Genomic DNA, 24,492 nt, shown 5'->3' with positions numbered 1-24,492 from the left:
AGAGGTTTTCTTAACTAATTGCAGTATAAATATTTTGTTTTCAGTTTACAAAAACAGCATCCATGTGAACATGTGGCTAGGGTTCCTTCCAGGGCCTTGGACAAGGTCCATGCAAGTCAAGGGCTCTGAAGCTTAAGCTTTGTAAGTTTCAACACAGTAAATTCACTTTTGTGTCACCTAGTATAGAACTCTCTGGGGGTAGACACAGGAGTGGAGGACCCTTCATTCTTCTGCTAGGGTGGGGTAGGGATGGTGTCCCAGTGAAATGGAGTTGGGCATGAGATGTTAAGTCTCTAAACTTATCCATAAACAGCTTTCAATCAATCCTCCTGATCTCAGCACTCGGATTCACCCATTTCTAGAGGTACTTAGTGCCACCAACTCCCAAACCTTTGAGGACTGTGCGCCATAAGGTGGGATGGCTCTTGGTTTTCCCAAGTGCCACTTTAGGATCTGGCTTCCTTGGAACCACTAAGTTAATTACCTCATGTGACTGCATTCCAAATCCCAAATTTTCTTGTTGATGTTTCTTCTATTCTCCCTGAACTTGTGGATTTATGACTTTAAAAAATCACTTTATTGTGTTTTTTTTTTTGTGGGATTTGTGAAGGAGATAAATTACATGTATATATTCAACCTGTCATCTTTACTCAAAATCTAATTTATTTTTAAATAACAGCTTTATTGAGATAATTCACATGTCATAACATTCATCCTTTTAAAGTATACAATTTGGGGGCTGGCCTGTGGCTCACTTGGGAGAGTGTGGTGCTGATAACACCAAGGCCATGGGTTCGGATCCCTATGTAGGGATGGCCGGTTAGCTCGCTTGGGAGAGAGTGGTGCAGACAACACCAAGTCAAGGGTTAAGATCCCCTTACTGGTCATCTTTAAAAAAAAAAAAAAAAAGGTAAAATAAAGTATACAATTTTGTAGTTTTTCGTACATCCCAAGAATTGTGCAATCATTACCACTATCTAATTTCAGAACATTTTCATCACACCAAAAAGAAACCCATACCTATTAGCAAGTAACTCCCCTCCCTACAACACCTGGTAACCATCACTTTCTATCTCTGTGGACTTGCCTATTCGGGACATTTCATGTAAGCAGAATTATATAATATGTGGCCTTTGGTGTTGGCTTCCTTCACTTAACAAAATGTTTTCAAAGGTCATGCATGTTGTAGCATGTAACAATACTTCCTTTTTTTTTTTTTTTTTAAATCACTGAATACGATTCCAGTGTATGGATATATCACATTTTATTTATCCATTCATCAGCTGATGGACATTTGGGTTGTTTTCTCTTTTGGCTATTAATGGATAATGCTGCTATGAACATTTGTGTGCAAAATTTGTGTGGACATTTTTCATTTCTCTTGGCCATATATCTAGGAGTGAAATCTTTGGGTCATATGGTAACTCTATGTTTGACATTTCGAGGAACCACTAGACTGCTTTAGAAAATGGCGACACTATTTCCCGTTCCCACCAGCAGCGTATGAGGCTCCGATTTCTCCACCTCCTCTTGTTACTGTCTGTCTTTTTGACTTTAACTATCCTAGTGAGTATGAGGTAATATTTCATTGTGGCTTTGATTTGCATTTCTCTAATGACTAATGCTGTTGAGCATCTTTTTATGTGTTCTTGGTCATTTGTATGTCTTTGGAAAAACATTTGGTCAAATCCTTTGCCTACTCTAAAATTGGGTAGTCTTTTTAATTGTTTAGTTTTAAGAGTTCTTTGGACATTCTGGGTAAAAGTCCTTAATAAGATATAATTTGCAAATATTTTCTTTCATCCATGGGTTGGTTTTTCACTTTCTTAATGGTGTCCTTTGAAGCACAAAGGATTAAATTTTGATGAAGTCCAATTTATCTATTTTTTCTTTGGTTGATCATACTTTTGGTGTCATACCTAAGAATCCTTCGCCAAGTCCAAGGTCATGAAGATTTGTCCCTGTTTTCTTCTAAGAGTTTATAGTTTTACCTCTTACATTTATGTCTGATACATTTTGAGTTAGTTTTTATAGATGGTGTGAGGTAGGGGCCCTACTTCATTCCTTTCCAAGTGACTATCCAGTTATTCCAGCTACTGTTTGTTGAAAAGACTTTTTTCCCCATTGAACTGTCCTGGCATCCTTGTTAAAAATCAACTGACCATAAATTTAAGGGTTTATTTCTGGACCCTCAATTTTATTCCATTAATTTACATGTCTATCTTTATGCCAGTACCACACTATCTTAATTACTGAAGTTTTGTAGTAAGCTTTAAGAATGGGAAGTGTGAGTTCTTTAACTCTGCTCTTCTTTGTCAAGGTTGTTTAGCTATTCTGTGTTCCTTGCATTTCCGTATGAATTTTAGTGGTTTATTTTTTATATTTAAATCTTCATTTAGAATTTATTTTGAGTGTATGGCTAGCTAGTTGTTTTAAAATGATTTAAAAAATATTCTATCTTAGAAAAATAATTTTAACAGCGATAAATACTTCTATTATTCCATACCATAAACTGATCTATTCTTTCAGCAATAATACAGACTTAATTATTTAGGTTTAGAAAAGCCCTTAATACCTATTAAAGCAAATCCCTTGGTCTTAAGAGTTTTTTTTTTTTTTTTTTAAATATGGGTCCTGTGCATTCATTTTGCTATATATTAAGATCCCAAAGTAACACTTACATGTGAAATTTTTAGGCCTAGGTCTTAAGTATATTCCATGGAATTTAACATCTTTAGTTATACTGTATATGGGTTTCTCTTTTTCATTTTATCTTCCTGGTATGTTTACCCTGAAACCAGCCACCACACCTGCATACTTAATCTATATAGCTGAAGAAATTTAAATTAAAAAAAAAAAAAAAAGAACTAATTAAGTTTTCCAGACAGTCTTATCATTTGAATAATAATAAAATCTCCCTTTTCTTTCCAAAACTTATACCTATTTCTTATCTTGTATTAGTTACTGCATTAACTAGAAATTGTAGAAAAAAAGATTTCTGACTTTAGTAAGAATGCTTTGAGTCTGATATTTCCCTATTAAATATAAAGGAAACTACTCATTTCAGCCAAAAGCCTCCTAATAGTAAGGAAATCTCTTTCTGTTCCTAGTTTACTAAAAGATAGAAAGATTGAAATTTTGAATTTCACTTAATGCCTTTTCAGCATGCCTTTACATAACCAGTTTGTTCTCTTATAAATCATTATCGTGATGAACTGTGCAAATACATTTCCTAATATTGAGCTATCCTTTCATTACTGAAGTAAACCCAAGAAGCTTGGTAAAGGGTGCAGGTTAATTAACTCTGATGTGTATATGCAGTGCTTTCTGATTATGACGCAGAGCACCTCAAAGGCAGTGACTGAGTGTTAGGCTTCTCTGCAGCCCCTGCAAGTCTGTACTAGGCACAATGCTGTTTTCAACCTTTCACTGAATGAATATTTATTAAGGCCACCTTTGTGCCAAGCACTATGCTAGGTTCTATGGACATCAGGATGAACAAGACAGACTCATTCTTTGAGCTCATGGAGCTTACAGTCTAGTTTTATGTACAAAGCAAGCACGGAATGAATGATTAAATGAGTAAAATTAGTGCACTGCCCCAAGGCCCTGTAAAATACCATACTCTAATTTAAGGTTCTTGAAAAAAGCTACTCTCGGATAAAGCTATATAAAGAACAGAGAAAGGTGGTATCACTGTCTTTGGGCTCCCAATCTTCATCTACCAAACCAAAACCTAAAAAGGGTATCACCAGCTGGCCGGGATCCAGGAACAGTACACTCAGTGAAGACTGAGAAAACAGAGGTGGCCTTTGGCTTCAGAAATAAAGCCTGGGTAAAGTTATAAGAGTATGGATAAAGGGAAGATATTTGAAAGAGCCAAAGGGGATGTCTGAAGGGAGAGTAGTCTCCTGGGTTTATTCCAAAGCTGCCCAATGGCAGATGTGATCTGGCTGTGCCAGAGAAACAGCCAGAAAACTGGAGTAGGTATCCTGATGGAAGGCTCAGATTTCCTGTGCCACCGAGATGAAGCATGCTAGCAGGACACAGTGAGAGCTGGCAGCAGGGCAAAACGAGAGGAGGGAGCAACACGGCCACAGCTCAGCGGGGGCTTCTGCCTCTCCTTCCTGTGAATCCCTATCTCACCTCCCCCCCCCACCCCCCGGCTCCGGTCCCTGCAGGACTTCCTTGGGAGAAACAGCTGCTTTGGAGGGAAGGATATTTCCTTGCTACTAGGAGGCTTTTCCCTTTGTGGCGAATGACAGCATGGCAGTGTCTCCGAGAGCAGTAGCTGCTTTGGCACCGCTGGGCCACATGGCCGTGGTTGGCAGGACTCCAGGGCCAGGAGGCCACAGACTTCGAGACTCTTGTTCCTCTTCCTCACGGCTTTCCTCGCCCTTCTCCCTTTGGAATCAGGGCTAAGCAGAGGTCCACAGGGAAGGAAGGGCTTGTTCCTCAGACAATCTCTATGTTCTGGAAGAAATCAAGAGGGCTCTGAGCGCTCTGCCTCTGGAGTAAGAGTCCTTACTTGGTTCTGCTTGCCACTCCATAAATGTGAGCACCAGAGGGCAGGAAAAGGGATATTTTGGTCTCAGTAACAAAATGGAGAAAACATTTCTCTCAACCCTACCCTTCTCCACCCCCCAATATGCCCCACCTCAAAAAAGAAAAAAAAAAGTTCTGTGTGTACAGAGGGAAAGGGAGGAAAAGATTCTATTTTCTTTCACAACAAAGAAAAGTCAACAGGATGTTCTCCTAAGCTACAAATATACTTTTTAAACAGTAAATATCTCTATTAGCAGCATGATGCCAGTTGGCTAGTTCTGTCTGTCTCAGTAAAACCTTTCCAAAAAAACTCCTGCTCTTGTGTAATGTCTATTTACAAAAACAGTTCTTTTGCATTTTCAGTTTGCTGGGCTTCTCAGTCTTTGGTTTCCTCATCCCTCTACTGCAGAGGCAGAGACAAGAGGCAGGCAGATGGCAGTTGGGTGGGGATCCCCTGGTCATCCAGCAGATCTCTTGATCCCGGCCTTCTCTGGAGAGTCCTCTGTTCCGTCCAAAGAGGAAAGGGAAGAAGCTAACACCTAAACATGCTTCCTCGGTTTTCGCTCGGCCTTGTGAAGGAGCCTAGGCCTGGCTTGGAGGTGGAAAGAACCCTGGAATGATTCAGTCTACCCCACCTTACAAGCTTCTGGTATCTCTAGCTGGGCAAGAGCCGCAGATCTGGGGGGAGGGGGAGGTGAGAGAGGTGAGAACGAAGGGAGGGCTGAGCCAAGAGTAGGCGGCAGTTGATAGTGTATGAAATCCTGGCTCCCCGGGGAGTGGTCTGGGCCTGAGTCACTGTCTGGGCAGGAGCAGGAAGGTGGGCGAGAGGCTTCTGCAGGCTGGAAGGACGAGCCCCCTCCCCCTCAGCCTCTGTCACTCTATCACTGGGTTGCCGCCTGCTCTGATCTGGGGCCCCACAAGGCTACAACCACCTTGACAATCAGAGAGAGGGCTGGGGCGGGCTTATGGAGAGTCAGCTGGCTCCGGCAGAACAGCTGCCTGTTGGATGCCATCCTTTTGTCTCAAGGGCCAGCTGGCCACAATGCCAAAGGGCCAAGGAAAGTTCAGCTTGGACAAGGACACGGGAGACCCCGTCAGAGGGGAAATTGAATTGAGCTAGACAATGTCCATTTCCAGTGCCGATGACCACAGCCTCTGGCCCCACCACAACCCTTCCCCTAAATTAGCTGATCTAAAACCAGAGCACACAGAACACGACCCTCACTTGCCATCCGTCAGAGGAGGTATGGCTGTGTTTAAAAATAAAAGATATGACTCTGTGACTTGGCTGATTTGTTACTTGGATCAGAACAGTCCTCCAGCTCAGCTGTGATCCCTTCTTCCCCACCACTCCCCAGTCTGACCTCTGAAAAGTAAAGAGAATGAGTGATAAGTCACATGACAGCTGGGAGATCATCTAATTAAAGCAACCATTTATTGAGCATCTACTTTTGCCAGACTGTGCTAGGTGCTCTGGATACATCACTTCATTCAAAGTGGTCCACTCCTGAACTTCACAGGAGAGACAGTACACTAGATAAGAGGACGGGCTCTGGAGCCAGACAGCTCAGCTGATTACTAGCTGTGAGGCTTCGGACAGGTTATCTAACCCCCCTGTGCCTCAGTTTCCTTGTCTATGAAACAGGATAACAATCTACTTATCTTTTAGGGTCACTGTAAAGGTTAAATGAGTTTAATGCTTAAAATGGCTCCTGACATACAGTGAGCAGTCTGTAAGTTTTTGTGGTGAAGGCAGTGGTGGGGATATTTTGATGACGATAATCAAACCGAGGCCGAGGAGGGCTGACTTGCAAAAAGTCACAGAGCTATGCATGCCCTGAAGAATGCTTAGGAAAACTGAAATTATTTTTTGTTTTTGGGGCAAGCAGCTGTCCCATACCATAATGCACCATGACCAGGTCCAACTTACACATTTGCTTAAAACTGAGTGGTAACTTCCTCCTAAACAGTGGAAGAATTTGTGGTAGAATTTACTGGGGGCTGACGGAGTACCTGATGGTCAAGAAAAGAGAGGAAGACAGGCAAGTCAGGGAGGCAGCTTGGATTTTTCTTTTTTCTTTTGGCAGCTCTTTAAGAAACTCCTAATATTTGGCAGATGAGTGATCACCTATTCTCACTGTAATCTGTAAGACAGAAAGGAATAGAAAATGGGTTTTCCCATTTCATAGGAGGGAAACCTAAGACATCCCTAGGTGTGGCTTGTACTGCTTAGTCAGCAAGCTGGAGAGAAACCTCCAGTGACAGACTCTGAAAAGCACCAGCACAGCTGGTTAGCTTCCGAGGTACAATCTCTATTTGAGTTTTTGCTTCTGACTCTTACCAACCAGGAATTATAAAGAGCTCTCACATGACTTTTTCCTATCCTCTGCTGAATGTCTGGCCCCCTGCAAGCAGCAGGTAGGAGGACAAGGGCTGAGAAGGGGACAGTGACTTCTAGGCCCCCACTGTGGATCACCCCCACCTACTGGCCATAGGGAGCAATCATTCTCCCGCTATGCTGAGTTCTGCCCCAGCCATGATTGGAAAATAAAAAGTAGCATGAAATACTGTAAATACTCCAAAAATTGTAGAGAATATATCATAAATACTTGTATCCACCACCTAGCTTTGTCAGATTCTAACATCAAGCCACACAGCCCCAGATCTTTTTCTTTAAGCAACACATCAGTACAGACACTGCTGAAGCTCCCTGTGCAACACACCCTGATTCCATTTCCTTCTCTCCTTTGTTGTTACCCTAGAGTAATCACTGTCCTGAATTTAGTACTTACCACTCCCATAATTTTACTACAGGAGTTTAAATCCATAAGCAAAACGCAGTACTGTTTTACAGGTCTAAACTTTACACAGGCAGCACGATATTGAAGGCAGCATTCTGCAGCTAGCTTTTTATGTTTGGCATTAGACTTTTGAGATGTGTCTATGCTGGTATGCACAGCTCTTCTCTACCCAATTTAACTACTACATAATATTTCATTATGTAAAGATATCACGATTTATTTCTGCATTCTCCAAACACTGGGCATCTATAAACGAGGATGCAGCTAACACTCTGCGAGTGTCTCCCGCTGCTTAGACACAGGGTTTTCTCAGGGGTAGGGGGTACCTGCAGCCCCAGCAGTGTATGCAAATTCCCACCATTCCTCACCCTCAGATACCTGGCATTGTCAGACTTTAAAATTTTTGCCAGTCTGATGGCTATGAAATGGCATCTCATTGTTGGTTTAATCTGCTTTTCCTTGATTACTAGTAAGATTGAACATCTTTGTAGAGGTTTTCGTTTACTTGCGTTTTCTTTTCTGGAAAGTGACCAATGGTTTTCCAATCTAATTTATTTATTTATTTTTAAAATTTGTGTTGACCGGTAAGGGGATCGCAACCCTCGCCACAGTGTGGTCTGCACCACGCTCAGCCAGTGAGCCCACCAGCCATCCCTATATAGGATCCGAACCCGCGGCCTCAGTGCTACCAGCGCTGCACTCTCCCGAGTGAGCCATGGGGCCGGCCCCCGTTTTCCAATCTATTATTCGATAGATGGTGATCCAAAGAACACTCAGCCAGTGTTTTCTACAGCTGCCCCTTCTGTATTTCTTATTACAACCCAGCAAAAACAGCCAAGTAAACAAACAACCCTATCTTTAGCTGGTTAGAGTCACAGGTGTTAGCTTATGGTTTGAATATTTGTAATGATCTTCCTAGATAGGTGTTTTTCAAACTGGTGTCCATGTAAAATACCTAGCACTCATGGATCATTTAATTATCCCATCATATCCATATATCAAAATTAGCCATGAAATCAACTGAGAGGGGTCATTCTTTAAAAAATGAAAAAGAAGGGGCTGGCCCATGGCTCACTTGGGAGAGTGTGGTGCTGATAACACTGAGTCAAGGGTTAAGATCCCTTTACTGGTCATCATGGAAAAAGGAAAAAAAAAAAAGAAAAAAAAGAAAAAGAACATAACAGAAAAGATCAGACAGCACTGCACGTATATTGTGTGAAACTTTTATTTCAAGTATAAATGTGTGCGTGTGTGTGAGAGAGAGTTGTGAGGTCACAGGTCTTTCTAACTATGAGGTGGCGTCAGAAAATGTTGGAAGATACCATCTGAGTTAGCCTCCCCGGCTCCATTCTTTCTCTTTCCTGCTCAAAAGCCTTCAATTTTCAGAAGCCTTGGCTCAATTTCATGTCCTCAGCATGGCACTGACAGCACTCTACAATGTGGCCCCAAGCCAGAGTGCCAATTCTCACCTGTGAAGCCTCTACCCAAACCGTTGTTTATTACACCCAAACTGGCCTCCTGACTGTCCACACCAAATCCTCTGCTGCATTCTGTCTCCACCCACCTTTTCATGCCATTCTCCTAAAGTGGATCCCTCTCTCGTTCCTCATGGCGACACCACATACTTGCTAAGTCAAGGTACAGTTAAAATGATATTTCCTACCTGAAGTCTTTCTTGGTGATGCCGGGCTGATGTTTAGTTACCGGCTGTCCTGCCTCTGAATCCCCAGCACTTTCCATACTCTGGCTTAAGACAGGGATCAACTCCTATAGCCTTTTACGTGTCCCCTAGCATTTAGTACAGATCTTTGTACATTATAAATGTTTCATAAGCATTAAATCAACAAATATTTGTTGAGCATCATCTATGTGTATCACACTATAGTAGGCCCTATTCAATGGATTAGCCACCAAAATAATGGGTTTGGTAAAACAACTCTAATAGCTTAACTGCCAATTCTAAAGACTACCTCAAAAGATTTCCTTAAAGTATAATACATAAGAATACACCTTTGACTAAGTAGCTGTGGGACTCAAGACACTTGAGTCTTTCCAACTGCTCCAAAATCTGGAAGAAGTCCCTGCTTCTCTTATTACAAACATCTGAAATAAGCATGAGATGTTTCAGTCTGTGCCCAAAGCCGTGTCATATACGGAATCTCACAGACTCCTCACGTGGACCCTGTCTTCCAGGCATTACCATGCCTTCTAGAGAGAAGGCAAAAGCCTGGGGAAAGCTGACCTGTCCAAAGTCACAGAGGATGTGAGTGGTAAGGTTTCCCGGGACAGGGGGCTTTATAGCAGGAAGAAGCTGAGAAAGTTACAGAACACCTGGAAGCCTGCAGAGCACAAGGACTTCCTCTGTCACCTTGTGTGTGAAAACTGACAACTCCCTGTGATTCACTACCAACCTGCTAGTGCCAACACATCCTTTGAGAACCAATCAGCTTGGGAATGGTCTTACACTTTTCTAATATTCCTGTTCCAGAGGACTGACGACTCAGGAGATTCAGGTTTTGGTTTCAGTTCTGCTGGGTACATGCTGAGTGAATCTAGTAAGTTGTCCAAAAGGTACAATAAGCTCTACACTGCACACTTCGAAGGGGAGATGTGAGAATGAAATCAGACAAGGGATGGGAAAGTCATCTGAAAAGTCAGAAGCACTGAACAACTGTGAAGTAGCAATGGCAGTCACAGGGGCAAAGAGACTGCTGCAAAAATGTTTGAAACTGCACAGATGGTTCTGTCTGTCCCAGAAGTTTACCCTCCTTTCTTCATATTCATTTATTCCATTTAACAATTACCTACTAGATACCCACCACGTGCCTGACAGTAGGTGCACATAGAGATGAAGAGGCGGCAGCTCCCGCATCTGCGGTGTCTGGAAGAACGCGGCAGTGCTCCACCGTGCAAGCACCAAACAAACCCACCAGAGCAGTCTGGGCAGAGAGGAGGGGGGCAGAAATCGGAGGCGGCCTGGCTGGGAAGCCACCTCTGTCAGCCAACTTAACAGCAGTACTTTTAGAGGCTCTTCATTCCAGGAAGTGGTTTGTAGGTTTTGCACGTTTTTATCTTACATTTTTCCTGAGCTGAGGCAAGTCAGTAAATGGAAAAAACCGTCTTCATTCATACAACTGATAAACATTTACTGACTGCCAGGAACAGTGCTAGGGATCCGGTGGTGACGGAGAGACAGTATTCAACAACTCACAGACAAGTGAACCAACAGTTTGAATACAGATGCTGGCACGGGGCAGAGGAGGGGCACCCAGCTCAGCCTGGCGGGGTGTGCAGGCCATTCCGGGAAGACCCTGGAGCACGTGAAGCCTGGCCTGACTCTTGAAGGCTGAGTGGGTGTGGGCCTGGGTTGGCGGGAGTGAAAGGGAGGGAAGCATTTCACACAGAGGGGCAGGGCACTAGAGCAGGAAAAGCTGGGAGGAGTGCACACAGGAGTGAGGAGGGATGGCCAGATCCAGAAGGGCCTTCTCAGCTATGGTCCAGGGGTAGGCCTTTATCCTAAAGATGATGGTGAGGATGCACAGAATGAGAACAGAAAAAAGAAAAATAAAAGATCGTGCCTGAGGAATACCAATATTGAAGGGGCAGACAGAGGCAGAACAGCCCAGGAGAGTCAGAAAAGGATCATATCCTCAGATGGTCTCCATTCTTTTCAAGCAGACTTAGGTGGCAAAGTGTCAGCTAGGATTGTCCATCCCATGTCAGAGATGGAGAAAAAAGGACAGAGGGAAGTTAAATACTTGACGAGCAATGGAACCAAGAACCTGAACACAGCACTCTAACTCCTAGTCAAACTTATCTGTCCTGCCTCTGATTTCTTTCCTTCCCAATCAGGCTACTAGACCAGTCGGTATAGGAAGATTTTTTCCCGTATTCCTTTTTCCTCATCACTTTAGTCTATGATCATCAAAGGTTCCAGGGAAAGCAACAATTCCTGGAGACAGCTAAACTAGATTAGCGCTGCTATTCTTTACTTAATTCTCTCTCCATATCGTAGTAAAGACACATACAGGAAGGGGGAGAGTGGGAGAGGGGGAGAGAAGAGGGGGCATTTGGCTTGGGGCCAAGAAGTAAATCAGTGATTAGAGATGTGAATATCAAATGCCTTCTTCCTGGTAGGACAGACCACAAGGTTACCTTGTTGAAAGGAGTATGGGTAGATGAGTGAATGGGTACATGGTGCAGGAAGGCAGCAGGTACCCACTAAGTAAACAGGGGTAGGTGGGCTGCCTGAACAGAGGAAGCAGAGAACAAAGGCCTCTCACTCTCCGTGCAAAGTCCACAGTGTGCAAAGGGCATCAATATTGGACATTTCTCACTGTGACATTTTGAAAGCCCAGCCTAGCCCAGAACAATGGTTACCCTCTGGGGACCATGTGCCATGTGCCCCTAGGCCTTATTTAACGATGGCTGGCATAGCCCACGTACTTGGTGAACTTGACCTTGGGCACCAGCCTCCCATGATGGCTCCACGTCACTCTCATCTGTTCCCCTACTGAGAATTCCAGTCTCAGATGAATGGATGGATTCATTCTGGGAGCAGGGAAACCACTTTGGGAGTGCATCAGAAGGACCCAGCCCCGGTCCCCTTGCCAGCCATTGAGCTAGGAACTGAGCGCAATTGTGTGCCCAGGCACTGGTGCTGTTCCCTTCTCAGGGAGAGAGGGTCAGGGTCCACGCAAGAGATGACGTAGAAGCCTTCTAAGGAGGAAGAGAAAGGAATCTCAGCTTTGAGGGACAAAGCCACCCTTTTGGTTGTAACCCTCGGTCCACGGAGGTACCAAGATGGGCATGTACTGGTAAACCAGTTGTACTCAATAAAAAATTTCAGTTTCTGCTAGACAGTTGTCAATTTAAATTCTCTCCAATCTGACAGACTCTAGGAGACGGGCTACTAGTTTTTCAAAAAGAAATTTCTTCAAGATAGGTGGAAACAACTGGCTTCAGATCACCCAGAGAATTATTTACCTTTAGTGGCCTTTGCTTTACTTTTCTCCCAATTTGTAAAGAAAAGATTGATTCAGTTTTTAAAATTGTAAATGCCAATCTAAGCAATATAAAGCATCTGTACATTCTGCTTTTTACTTCTAAAAAATTAGGCAAGAGAAATCCAAAGATTCAAGACGCAGCAGGCAAGAGTACATCTACATCACAAGGTTAGGGACCTAGACTGACACTTAACGGAAATAATCCCTCTAGGAAAAGGAACTGAAGAATTGCCACTTTGCCCATCACTAACTAGGTTATAATAAGACAGGAAAGTCAGCTTTTTAAGAATCCAGCCCTCTATGCCTCCTGGAGCAAAAGGTGGGGGGAAGGGGAGCAGCTCCTGCCAGGGCCTATTAGGGCACTGCTCCATGCTTCCCTCCATATGCTGGCACCAACTGTCTGACATTATCCATCAATTTTAGTTGAAGAAGCAAGTGAGGGAGGGGACAGAAATGGCTTACATTTTATATTAGAAAGCTAACCTTGACACTGACTGACAGAAGCTGCCTGTGGCCAGATCGTAGTCTCTGCTGATGGCCGAATGTCAGACTGCAAAAGGCTTCCATTCATAACTGGTTATCGTGCACTTACTTTGCATAAACAGGCTAAGCTCTGAGGACAGAGTGACAAACATGTTCCCTATGCTGATGGAACTTAGATTCTAAAAGGGTTGACTCATCTTGTACATCTCTGGGGGTCAATTTATTCATACAAGTGTGTTATAGTTGGATCCCCTGAGGTTGGAGTTGTGGATATACAGGTCCTTGGGCCTGGTAGTACGGTAAGGTCCTTTACATAGGCAGCCTCTAAGGAAGCCCCAGGATGGCAGGCAAGCCACAGTTCTCTCCTGTGAACATAAATAATCCAGAGGAAAGAATAGGGACTGCCTTTTGGGCAAACTGAGTCTTATAAAATAAATCAAGCATTAAACATTATGAAGTATGTACTATAAGCCAAGTCACATAGTTCTGCAGCACCTGGAGTTGCGACTCTACTACTCTAAGACCCCCTGGCTTCTTTTCTCATGGTGTGATAGTTCCCATAATCTTTAAGCCTAACTATGTCTATTTTAGAGGAAGAGTAGTGGGTAACGATCCTGGCAATGATTAAAACGAGTCCAATCTCTTACTGGGAGGGCGGGTGTGGGGTGTACTTCTGCCCCCTTGCAAAAGAGAAGCAAGTGTTTATCTTTTGAAGACTGTCAAGTGGTGCAAGGATTAGTTATCTGAAAGAGAGTGGGTTTTGATCAGAGAGCTGGTCCCAAGCTGCCACATGAGGGCCACAGCTCTGGGGCGGAGGGCGCAACGCAGAGATGCCCACAGGGGAGGAAAAGATACGACTCCACCTCCATGAATCTTTAAGAGGAAGGAACGGGTAAGTCCCTCACTTCAAGGAGCCGGAAAGAAACAAGTCCGGCAAAACAGGAATCAGACGCGGGGTCCCCGGCTAAGGGGATCCTCTGGACCTCCCGGGGGTTCCGGCCAGAGGAAGGCCCCTTGAGCGACCCTAGGGCAGGGGCCGTCGGGCCCTTCTCGGGGCGGGAAGGGCGGGCGAGGGCTGACGACGGATTCCGCATGACTCAAGGGCCAGGCGCACTGCGACCTGGGCATCACTCACCAGCTCATGGTCCCGAACGTCAGCCCGCCGCCAGGGTCCTCAGCCGCTCCGCGGTTCTCCGGGATCACTTCCGGATTCAGCCAGTCTCCAGGAAGTGACGCCGAGCTCGCCCCCTCTGCCCGGAAGAGGCGGAGGGAGGCGGGGCTTGGTGCGCTAACCCTCTTGCTGCCGCACGCTCGCCGCGGAGTTTCCCTTGCAGGCGACTCTCGCGCTCTGGCATAGGGACTCCGCCTGTGGGGACCTTGGAGGGTGTGGGTGGGGGCGTTTTGTGCCTTCAACACTGACCTAAAGTTCTCTTCTGCTGAGCACGTGGGCCCTTAACAGGCTTTTTACCTCAGTCGTTCCATCTCTGAAGTGGTTTCTAATCCAGAGACAGTAGCAGCAATTGGGGATGGGGAAAGGAGCCATTGGAGGTGTGAAGGAGACTTACAGTCATTGTGTCTTTTAAATTTTGTGCCCCACACATGGATCACCTATTACAAACAGGTGGATCGTTTCCCTACTACAAGATGGCCCAGGGCTCTGAATAGAAAGAGCATAGGTGCTTTTCAGGATGGATTTCTGTAGATTTTCAAAACAAAAGAGAACCAGAGTAAGGGTTGCTCCCTGCCTTCCAGTCCAAGGGAAATGATGTGAATGGTCCCCTTCTTTCTGTTCCCTTTATTTAATACATATAAGTTGAGCTCCTACAATGTGCTATGCAAAAGAAGTATCGATCCTACCCTTATGCCCTACCAGAGCTGCTTTCCTAGAGGGAGAGCAAAACTGGCAATTACAACGATAATAAATGATGGGACAGAACCGGAACAAGGTGCTGTGGCGGCCTGTAAGGTGGCCCCTAAGCTGCACATAGGGTTTTAGTGAAGGCTTCCTGGAGGAGCCAGGGTGTAATCAAGGCTAGCCAGGTGAATTTGAGAGGTAAGTGGGGAGGGTCCAGGCAGAGGGAACTTACCTTGGCTAAGAAGAGGACTGAGGTCGAGGCAAGCATCTGACTTGCCTCAGGCCTCCCAAAATCAACATTCAGGGCCCTAGTCCCTCACAGCTGCCTGGGGTTCTGGGCTGAGTCGGCCTCCTCACCCCCAAGTACCTCCCTGTCTCAGAAGAGAGAAGAGCAGGCAGCAAGGGCCTGTGTAGTAACTGCTGGGTACCCAAGGACTTTCTCTCTAGGAATTCTCCTTCTTCAATGGCCCTCAAGTGTTTCGGGGCTGCTTGGAGAATAGCTAAGCCAATGACCTAGAGTGGAAATGTGTGTAATTTGTTGTGACCTCCTAGGGCAGAGTGGAGGGTTGACCTGGTGGAATAGGGGAGCTCAGAGGGTGAGCCACAGGAGGCAGTCTCTGACTTGAGTTTTCTGTTTCCATTCTTGAGGGTCCGTAGTTTAACTCGAAAGGGTTTTCCAATGGGGATGGGTCCTGACAAACATCACACAGATCAGCTTCATCACCACATTATTTTTCAGAAAACAGGTCAAAAAGAGCACCAGAACAGACCTGAAGAGTAAAGAAGAAGAGGAGAAGTCCTCAAATGGCAGTCTGACCAGAAAGTGGGGGTGAAGGGAGGGACAGTCCTTGCTGCTCTGCAGAGGATGTGTGAATGGAAGGGGGTGCTGTGTGTTTATGAGCCTCCTGGTATCTTAGCACCTGTGAATGGCTCTCCCACCTACTTCCTCCCTTCTCCCAAATCTGCCTCACTTGGTTATTACCCCATGGTGATAAATATTTCCAAAAGTATCAGCCCAGGCAACTGCCCTATCCTGGAGGAAGTCTGTTTCAGGGTTGGGGGGTAGCAGACACATCCTGTAGGACGAACATGGATGAGTCCTGGACTCAAAGCCTGGAGGAGTCTGGGGTGCTAGTTTCATCTTTTACACCACCACTTACCTCAGTCAAGTCACATCTCCTTTCTGGGGGTTGGTCCTCTCATCTATAAGTGGACAGATAACATCTCCAAAGTCTCCAACATTTCAAGGTTCCAAGTCAACTGTCTTGTTGACTCTAGAGGCCCTGGGAAATAGGAGAACAGGGGAGGCAGGTGAGGTGGGTCCTTAGCAGAGAGCCCAGAGAAGTGACCAGGTCTGAGGAATCGGTGATATCTTGGGATAAAGCTAAATATGAATCTTCTGGAAGGGTTGTGAATGTAAATATGTTTCTTCCGAGGCCTGACTGAGGCTGTGCTATTTACAGCCACCTCAAACTTTTCACAAAGCCAGCAGGACCAGTGAGGTTGCTAGGAAGAATGCTGGCTTCCCAGCTAGAAAGAATGAGTCTGCCTGGAAAGTGCGTGCTCTGAGCTGGGCTTGGTCTCCCTACTTGTGGCTCATGAGCTTAGATAGAGGGGCACTGGGTTGAGGATGGACAGTTGGGCATCCCACTATCCTGTGTACCAGTTTCCCTCCATGAGCCTGCCATGCCTTGTGGCATTGATCCCTGGGGAGCTGAACATGGGGACACAAACACCTCCCAATGTGTGGAAAACTCAGTCTGCAGGGTCGGAAGCTATGTCACCCTTTTTTTTTTTAACAGTCAAAGGACAACACGGTACAGATTGATCCTGCCCCTGCATGGGAGGGATGGAAAAGGAGCAAACTGGGTTTCTAAGTAGAAGCCAAGAGCAGAGGCACCTCAGATAGAGGTGGATGCCCCTGCTTCGAGCTTGCTAAGTGCTGCTTCCTCCCCAGACATTAGTGCCTGAAGTTGAGGCAGAGGCTCACTTTAGGGATGAAGCTGTGTATCATAAGGACAGCGGTAGAAGAACAGTCTCTGCCATCAGTCCCGGGATCTCTCCTTAGAGCTTTTGAATCAGAACTTGGTAAGCAGGTGCTCCCCATTGACCCTCATCTCTGGGCTTGTCATATCCTGCCCTCTCCCAGCCCTTCCCACACAGAAGCCTAGGGCTGGCCCTGCGACTCTTTCACCGTGCCAGCCTCTAATCAGCGAAGAGTAAGGATTCCCAGAACCTGGACCTGGACCGCTGGGGGCTTCTTTAGAGCATCAGGCTAAGGCTGATGGACTGAATGTGATGGGGCTAAACGGGTGGGTTGAGCTCCCTTGCAGCCCTGGAGGCCTTGGAGTGTCAGGGAGGCTCTGCAGCACGTTGAGACTGAGGCCCTCAGGTGTCTACATGCTTTCACTGCCCTCTTTCTCCCCGCTCTGCACCTGCTCAGCAAGATGCCTCAGAACAACAGAGTTCCTTGGCAGTGGGGGATGAAGGATGTCAGAGGAGGAGCAAGGGTGGGAGAAGATGGAAGATATCAGGGTGAGGGTTTCCAGTGGTGGGAAGCTCACAGTGATTGCTTGAAGGTCGTGGTGAAGGGACACATCAGAAGCCAGGCTGGCAAACAGCAGTCAGGGCCAGAAATATTTGGCTGGACTCTGGCTCTGCCTCTGAACAGCTTGAGGGAGTCTCTTCCCTCCTTTGGGCCTTGTCTTCCTTGATTGCAATGTCAAGGGTCCAGGTTAGATGTGGGATGGCAAATGGGCCATTTGTTACTGGCTGCTTGGAGTGCTGTGTTGAGGATTCTGAGGAATGTGCCATGGTGGGGAAGTTCTGTGATTGATTAGTATCTGCCTTTGTCAAGTAAGGGGGATGTGACAGTTTGTATTCCATGTTATCATTTTGTTGACCCTTGACCTTGGTGTTATCAGCACCTTGCTCTGAGTGAGCTTGTTATTACTTTTATGATGAGTTAGTAATTGACATGCCAGCCACTATTCTAAGCAGGTCACAGTTAGTCCTTATAACAACGCTGTGAGGTAGATATCACTATCACTATTATTTTACAGACAAAGGAGCTGAAACACAGCTGTGAAGTGGTGGAGCAGGGATTCCAACCTGGGCAGCCTGGCTCTGACTCTTATGCCTTTGACCGCTTATACCACCTCTCCTTAATGATTCCCAAGGTTCCTGCCACTCAGACAGTCTGTCAAGGCACTGTAGGGTCAGAAGCCAACAGGCAGGTGGAGCCAGGAGAAGCATCGGTACTGAATGGCCAGGTTGGGGGTGGAGGGAGAGCTGGCACACCAGCAGGCCCCCAGCCATGAGTGTCTTCCTGGCCTCATCCTGGGAGATTTTATATGCTTCCTCCAGCCTGGAAAGCTTAGCACCAGCAGGTGGCAGCACCTGGCAGGGTGAGAGAAAAGGGCAGCCCCTGACTTGGCATGGAAGCCTTTCAGGAATCAGACTGCCCAGTTGTTGAGGGAAGCACGTGCACAAAGAAGGTGTGGAGGAAGGAGAGCCTCAAAGCCCCTCGGAGCCACAGGGAGCTTTCCCGGCCAGGGCTTCAGTTCCACCTGGCAGCGCAGGCCTCTCAGTGTGCTCTGCATGGTGCCTGCTGTGGGCTTTTTTTCCCCTCTACTCTGGGAGAATGACTAACTTTAAGGACTAAAAAAAAAAGTGTTTTGATTACACTGCCTTTTTACCAACTGGGAGCATTAGTCACCGTGGATTGCTGCAGATAACGGGGAAGGCAGGCAGCATCCCCCTCCTCCCCCTCCTGCTCTCTGATTAGCTCACAGAAGCCAGGGAGGAGATGCCAGCCAGAGAGAGTGCACCCAGAAGGGAAAACAATCCCCTCTGGACGATATGTTCCCCAGGCATCAGGCCAAGGGCTGCCTGGGGCATGGAGGGCGTGAGGTCAAGGCTGGGCAGCCCCTTGATGGGAGGGCTCCGAAGTGGTCCCAGACCCACAGACAGAGGTGCCCACTGGAAAGAACTGGAGGACCACTGAGCCCAGGGCTCCTGGGGATCTCAGTTGGCTCTAAGTGGCCTGCTCCTCCAGGTGGGTCCAGGGTACACCCAGGAAGGGGCAGTCAGAAGAAGATGTGGCTCCTGAGGTGGCTCATGATGGCTGTGTTGTGGCCAAGAACTGCTGCCTTTGGTGTGGCCCTCAGGGCTCTGGCTGCTGTTAGAAGTTTCTGGCAGGTGGGGATGGTGCCCACATCCTGCTCCCCACACTTTGGCATTCTCTCTTCCTCTCAGCATCTAGTACTTTGGACTGACTTTCCTACCCAACGTGGCCTTCTTTGCACCCACCTGGGTGCTGGCAGGACAGAAGAGCTAAGGTGCTCTTCCGGCCTGACCTGATGGCCCAGGGTGCCAGGAGTGGGAGCTGGGCCATGTTAGGGAAGGTGCTGAAGCAGCCAGGGGTGGGGCTGGGCTGCTTCAGGCGAGCCCTGGTCTTGCCGCCCAGACCTTCAGTGCATGCACCCCTGATACTGCTCCGCTCTGGAAAGAAGTGGCCCTTCATGAGGAAGGGTCATGGGTATTTGTGTGAAGAATTTCAAGCATCTGGGCAAATAACCTTTGTACTATAACAGTGAAGAAAAAGAAACAGAATTTTACTTCCGCATATCCCGAGATCAGAGTACTTCGCCTTGACTTTGCTGCTGTGAATTCTCTTCTGAAAGTAAAATATCCACAGGTGTTGGTGTTCTCTGGCTTTAAAAAGCTTATATGGCACCACCTTAGAGCAAATGGAATTGAAAGAGGTAGGAGCACTTTCTCCTTGAGGGGGAAGGCCTGTGAGATGTGCACCCTCGCAGCACCCAGGGCTGTGCTGTAATAGAAGTTGTCCAGGCCACAGCTGCAGTAGGGGGTGTCTGGGCCACAGCTGCAGTAGGTGTCTGGGCCGTGGGGTTGCCATGTGTTTTGTCCTGTCAGCCCTAGGGATTCTCTTCAGGCTTCACTTTCCTGAGAGTCTTACATCTGGTGTATAGGTGCTCCCCACCCCCATGGTCTGCCCTTCGCGGTTCCCAGTGTATATAACCACCGTTGTAGCGTCTTGGTGGCACTGGCAAAGCATTTTACATGTATTAGGTACTGTATTTCTCACAGCAACTTGGTGAGGCAGCTCCTCTGATTCTCTCCTTTTCACAGATGAGGAAAACCAAGGCTGATCTAATTGCCCAAGTTCACAGAGTTGGCCACGTGAGAAGGACGACATTTAATCCCAGGCTGTCTAAACTGCCTTGGAGTAGAAAAGACAGGAGCAAAAGGGGAGGAGCTAGCATAACTGGAAGAGTCCCTCTCACATGTCATCTCATTGACCATTGCCACCTCCCTGAAGGAGGACGATGAGGCTTGGTGGGTTGAAAGTCTAACCAAGGACCCTCTTGCTTGGGTGGTTGCACCACTCAGAGGTCAGCATGATTTTGGAAGGCAGTATGGGGAGGACAGGGTTTGGGCTGATTATGGGTGAGTAGAGTAGTCTTTTGTCCCCAGGCTGGGATAGCCAGCTACCTCCAGCTGAAGCCACAGGGTGTCCCAGGTGAGCAGAGATCTCGGGAGTGCATGGCTTTCCTAGGGAATCCTTGAAGGTCCCACGCCCAGTGAGTAGCAGACCTAGGAAGCAAGCAGGACTGCCCTAGCCTGACCTCGCTCCAGGCCTGGCTGCCCAGTGTCCGCCCCCTGCTGCTGTGGCCGAGACAGCCCCCAGACACCAGCAGGGCAGGTGGCAATTATCCCCGGGCACTGATTACACCATAGGGCCGGCAGTGCCCCAAATAGCCCAGCTGCTCAGCCTGGTACACAGAGTGGGGGAGGAGAAGGGTCCTGCTGGGGAGGGAGAAGCAGAACTGAGGGGCACATGGGGTGGGTGTGTCGGGAAGGCTTGTGGGGGTGCAGGGGAGGATTTTGTGCCAAGGCCTCTGCTTTTTGGGCAATCCAGGACCCTTGAAGAAAGGGATGAGGTCCCACCACAGCAGGCCAACCCTGAGAGATTGGATAGGGCACATGCCACTAAATGTGATCCCAGTGAAAAGGTGTTGCCCAGCATGAGTGCCATGTGGGGAGGGCCTCACTGTTGGATAGGAGGAGCCAGGGTGCCGCTGAGGCCGGGCCAGCTGCCATCCTGCAGCCCTGGCCTGCTGTGCCTCTGGACTGATCAGGAAGGAATCCCCAAAGAAGACACACAGTGGGGAGGGAAGAGAGGCCAGGCAAGGGCCAGAGAATGATGGGGAGATAACTTCCCCTGCCCTGGAGGGCCTAGCGACTCCAGCCTCAGCTTCTCCTAGCCTCAGCCATCCTTCGCCTTGCTCGGGACTGTAACTCACCAGGCCTTGGGGACCGGCAGTGGTAACAGAGGGGTCTTCCTCAACCTGACACAATCCAGGCAGCTGCGGGCCTGGGAGGCTGGAGGCCTGTAGCCAGGGCCAGAGGCTTTTGGATGGGGCATCTTATGAAAGGACCATCCTCAAAGCAGGGAGGCCGGGCTCATGGCCCTCTCCATTTCTAACTGCTTTCCCCTCTGCCAAAGTGGGCTTGTCTCTGACCTCAGTTTCCCTGAGATATTGGAGAGGGCTTGGGACCTACGGGACAGGCACCTCTGGAGCGAGGCCCAGGGTGATGGGAGAGCTAGTTTCTCAAGCCAGTGGTGGGTTCCGTGGGCTGGCCCCTGAAGGATCTCTGGTGGAGCATGAGGCAGCTTCCTTCAGTGGCCCCTCTGAGCCATCCCCCCGACCCTGGAGCTGGCTACTTCTGAGGCTGGCTTCTTGGTGAGCAGCAGAAATGCCCAGCATGGCTGCATGGGAAGAGCCACTGAGGGAAAATGGCAAGGAAAGAGCAGCACCCCTCCCACCATGCACCGTTTTCTTCTTGGATAGGCACAGATTCCTCTGACGGACCTCTTCCACTTGGGGGGTCTGCATCCATTGCCACCTCCCCTCCTTTTTCCCGAGGGAGTGGGCTGAGCTGCTGGACCCCACCCCCACCCCCCCAAAGCTATAGCAGAGGGAAAACCAGGGCAGAGGTTGTTCCCAGTCTTGACCAGCTTGGGGACAAGGCAGGGCAGAAATCTGGTTTCCCAGAGGGTTCTGACTGAGAAGGTCACAGTGACCCAGAGTGCCCAGGGTCTGTGCTCTTTCCATCCACGCAGGACTGACACCCATCTGATGGCACCTGCTCGAAAGCCCCTGCAAGTTCTCTGGACCCAGGTCAGAGAAGGAGGCATCAGTGGTTCTGAACCCCCTCTCCCAGCAACTCTGCTAATCCAAATAAGATAGGGAAAGGCAGTGGGAGGAAATGATAGTTTCATGGTTATTTTCAGAAAGGAAACAAAAAAAAAAAGCAAACAGGAGCACACCCTGCATTTTGGTACAAAATCTAGGAGTCTCAGGGAAAAGAACCCACCGTTTTTCCTTCTTGTCCTCTCACCAGATGCTGGGGAGGGGCGGCCTGGGTGGTGGGGGCCTGAGGCTGCTTGATTTCTCATAGGGAAGCGGAGATGAGGGGCTGCAGGAGGCAGGGGCTTTGGAGAAGCCAGCGAAGCCCCTTCCCACTGGAGAAGCAGCAGCCTGGCTGTCTTGTGGGCAGGCAGGGGCCCACCCTTTGAGGGTGGAGGAGTTGGAGAGTTGGGGTGGAGGGAGCTGGTGGAGAATTGGGAGATTCTCTGTAAAGCACAGTGGCATGTGTAGGATTGGTGGGCCGGGAGGGTGTGTTTCAGGAGCACAGCACAGAGAGAGAAACAGGGAGCCGTGCCCGCCGGAGAACTGACTAGGGCTGCTGCACGCATGCGTGTGCAGGGCGTGCACACGACTGGGGGCCTTGCAGCCCGGCCTGCACACAGGAGGCTTGCCCAGGGCCCCTGCCAGCTCCAGAAAGCTGTGTGAATGGAGGACCCAGAGGCAATCTAGATTTTGCTCTTTACCTTCTGGGTTTTCCTGGGGATGGAGCAGGGAAAGAATAGTGGCCTGAACTTCTGGTGGCTTCGGCTGCAGGCCTGTTTGGTGCCTGGCATGCTTGCTGAGACTCCTGCAAGAAGAGGGCTGGTGGCATGGAGAATCAGGACACAGTGACCTAAGAACCCCAAGTACTTGCAGATGAGGTAGTCTAAGAGTTAAGAGAAATCTAGCGGGCTGAGAATTAGCAGGTCTAAGAGAACTGGAAGAAGACCTTGGGAAATTAGCTGGCCCAGTGTCCCGCCTGAGGCAGGAGAGGTATTATTATCTCCATTTTACAGGTGTGTCATCTGAGGCCCAGAGGTCTTCACTGCTATCCAAGTTCCCCTGACTGGTCAGAGAAGGAGGTGGGCTGGGGAAATAGGCAGCCAGTTAACTCAGGTGAGTGTTGGGGGTCTAGCTGGTGACAGGGCTGTTCCAGGGGAGACAAAGTTAGTCTGAATACCTGGAAAGTCCCAGGATGCCACTATGTGGAAGGGACGGAGCCCTCCCTCCCAGCTTGCTAAACCAGACCAAGCCCTGGGCTGTGGGAGGGTTAGGGAGGCAGTGGCGGTAATGACTCAGCCCATGCGACACAGGCTTGACCCAGTGTGGTTGGGTAACCTGCAAACGCTGCAGAGGGGTGAGGGGTGGAGAGAGTGGGTGGGACTCATGATAGAAGGGAGAGGTGTGCTTGTGGCAGGGAGGGCCGCTGGGGAGAAGGGTGGGGAGGGACACACTTGGGCTGGAGGATAGAAACAAGGAGCAAAGCTCCAGGACCCCCCAAGAGGCCTTTCCTGAGATGAGGCCCCAGTAGGAGAGGCAGAGGCTCAGATGAGTTTAGAGCTCAAATCTAAAAGCAGAGGACTCCCAGCAGTAGGGATCCTCAGGATGGATTCAAAGGCAGAGATTCAGAGCCTTGCAGGGCCCTGCTGCTCCCTTACCAGGGCAGTGGCTCCATCCAGGAGCTGGCCACCCCCTGGGGATTTCCAGTCCACAGATGTGAAGCTGATCTGTGCACTGCAGGCCACTGCCGAGCATTTCTGGCATTGGGTTGAATGGGATCCCAACCCAGAGTACCTCACTATATGTCAGTTTCTATACATGTTTCAGGCAAATATGAGAGAAAACAGGTTTAAAAACACATACCAAGAAACAAACGCAGTCACAGAACATTCCCGTATGGACTCACACACGAAGGAACTAGAGTCAGGGAATGAGAGACCCCAGGACTCAGACCCCCAGGAAGACAGTGGAACTTGAGGCACCCAGGCAGGAAGGAGGATGGAGAGAGAGCTGGCGCTTCAGAGCAGCAGGAAGTGGGATCTTTGAGTCCAGGCCTTGGCCGGGCATTGCTGAGTCTGGCTCTGTCCTCAGCTGTGAGTGGATGTGGGTCTCTTCTGGAGCTGGCGGGGGCCCTGGGCAAGCCTCCTGTGTGCAGGCCAGGCTGCAAGGCCCCCACATGTGTAGAGTGATGGTCCTGGGATTTCTGCACATCAGAGCTGAAGGTGCTGTATGGATCTCCTACTCAGATCACTTGATGTTCTGACAGGCACTTCAAGACCCAGAGAGGGACTGTGACATTGCAAACATCATACAGCTTTGTCCAGGACTAGAAGTCAGGTCTCCTAACTCCTAATGCAGTGGAATCCAGAGGTGTACATCTGTTTGATGGTGTATATGCTCATTGGATGGAAATTCCACTGCCCTAACACCCAGAAGATACAGTTTCTAACAGTGAAGCAGGAGTTATTCCTGGGCTTGTCACCTCTGAGCCATCTGAATCCTGTGTGGTTTTCTCACCTGACCTGGTAAGGATAGTGACTGAGTTCAGACCCGGCTCTTAGCTCCACCTAGAACGTCTTCCTGAA

At 48.3% G+C, this 24,492-nt stretch overlaps 1 protein-coding gene across 1 annotated transcript in view; it reads right to left on the bottom strand.

Moving 5' to 3' along the window:
• The window catches only part of BIN3 (bridging integrator 3), a 44,359-nt gene extending 30,309 nt beyond the window's left edge, over positions 1-14,050 (bottom strand). The window contains exon 1 of the mRNA XM_063087181.1: positions 13,971-14,050. Within this exon, the coding sequence (XP_062943251.1) occupies positions 13,971-13,978 (8 nt within the window). The 5' untranslated portion in view covers positions 13,979-14,050. The remainder of the gene's footprint in view (positions 1-13,970) is intronic.
• Between the last annotated feature and the right edge of the window lie 10,442 nt (positions 14,051-24,492).

Source organism: Cynocephalus volans, chromosome 2 (genome assembly GCF_027409185.1).
Source record: "Cynocephalus volans isolate mCynVol1 chromosome 2, mCynVol1.pri, whole genome shotgun sequence".
In the NCBI taxonomy this organism is placed as follows: Eukaryota; Metazoa; Chordata; class Mammalia; order Dermoptera; family Cynocephalidae; genus Cynocephalus; species Cynocephalus volans.
Note: the sequence above shows the minus strand (reverse complement) of the source record. Positions and strands in the feature narration are given on the sequence as shown.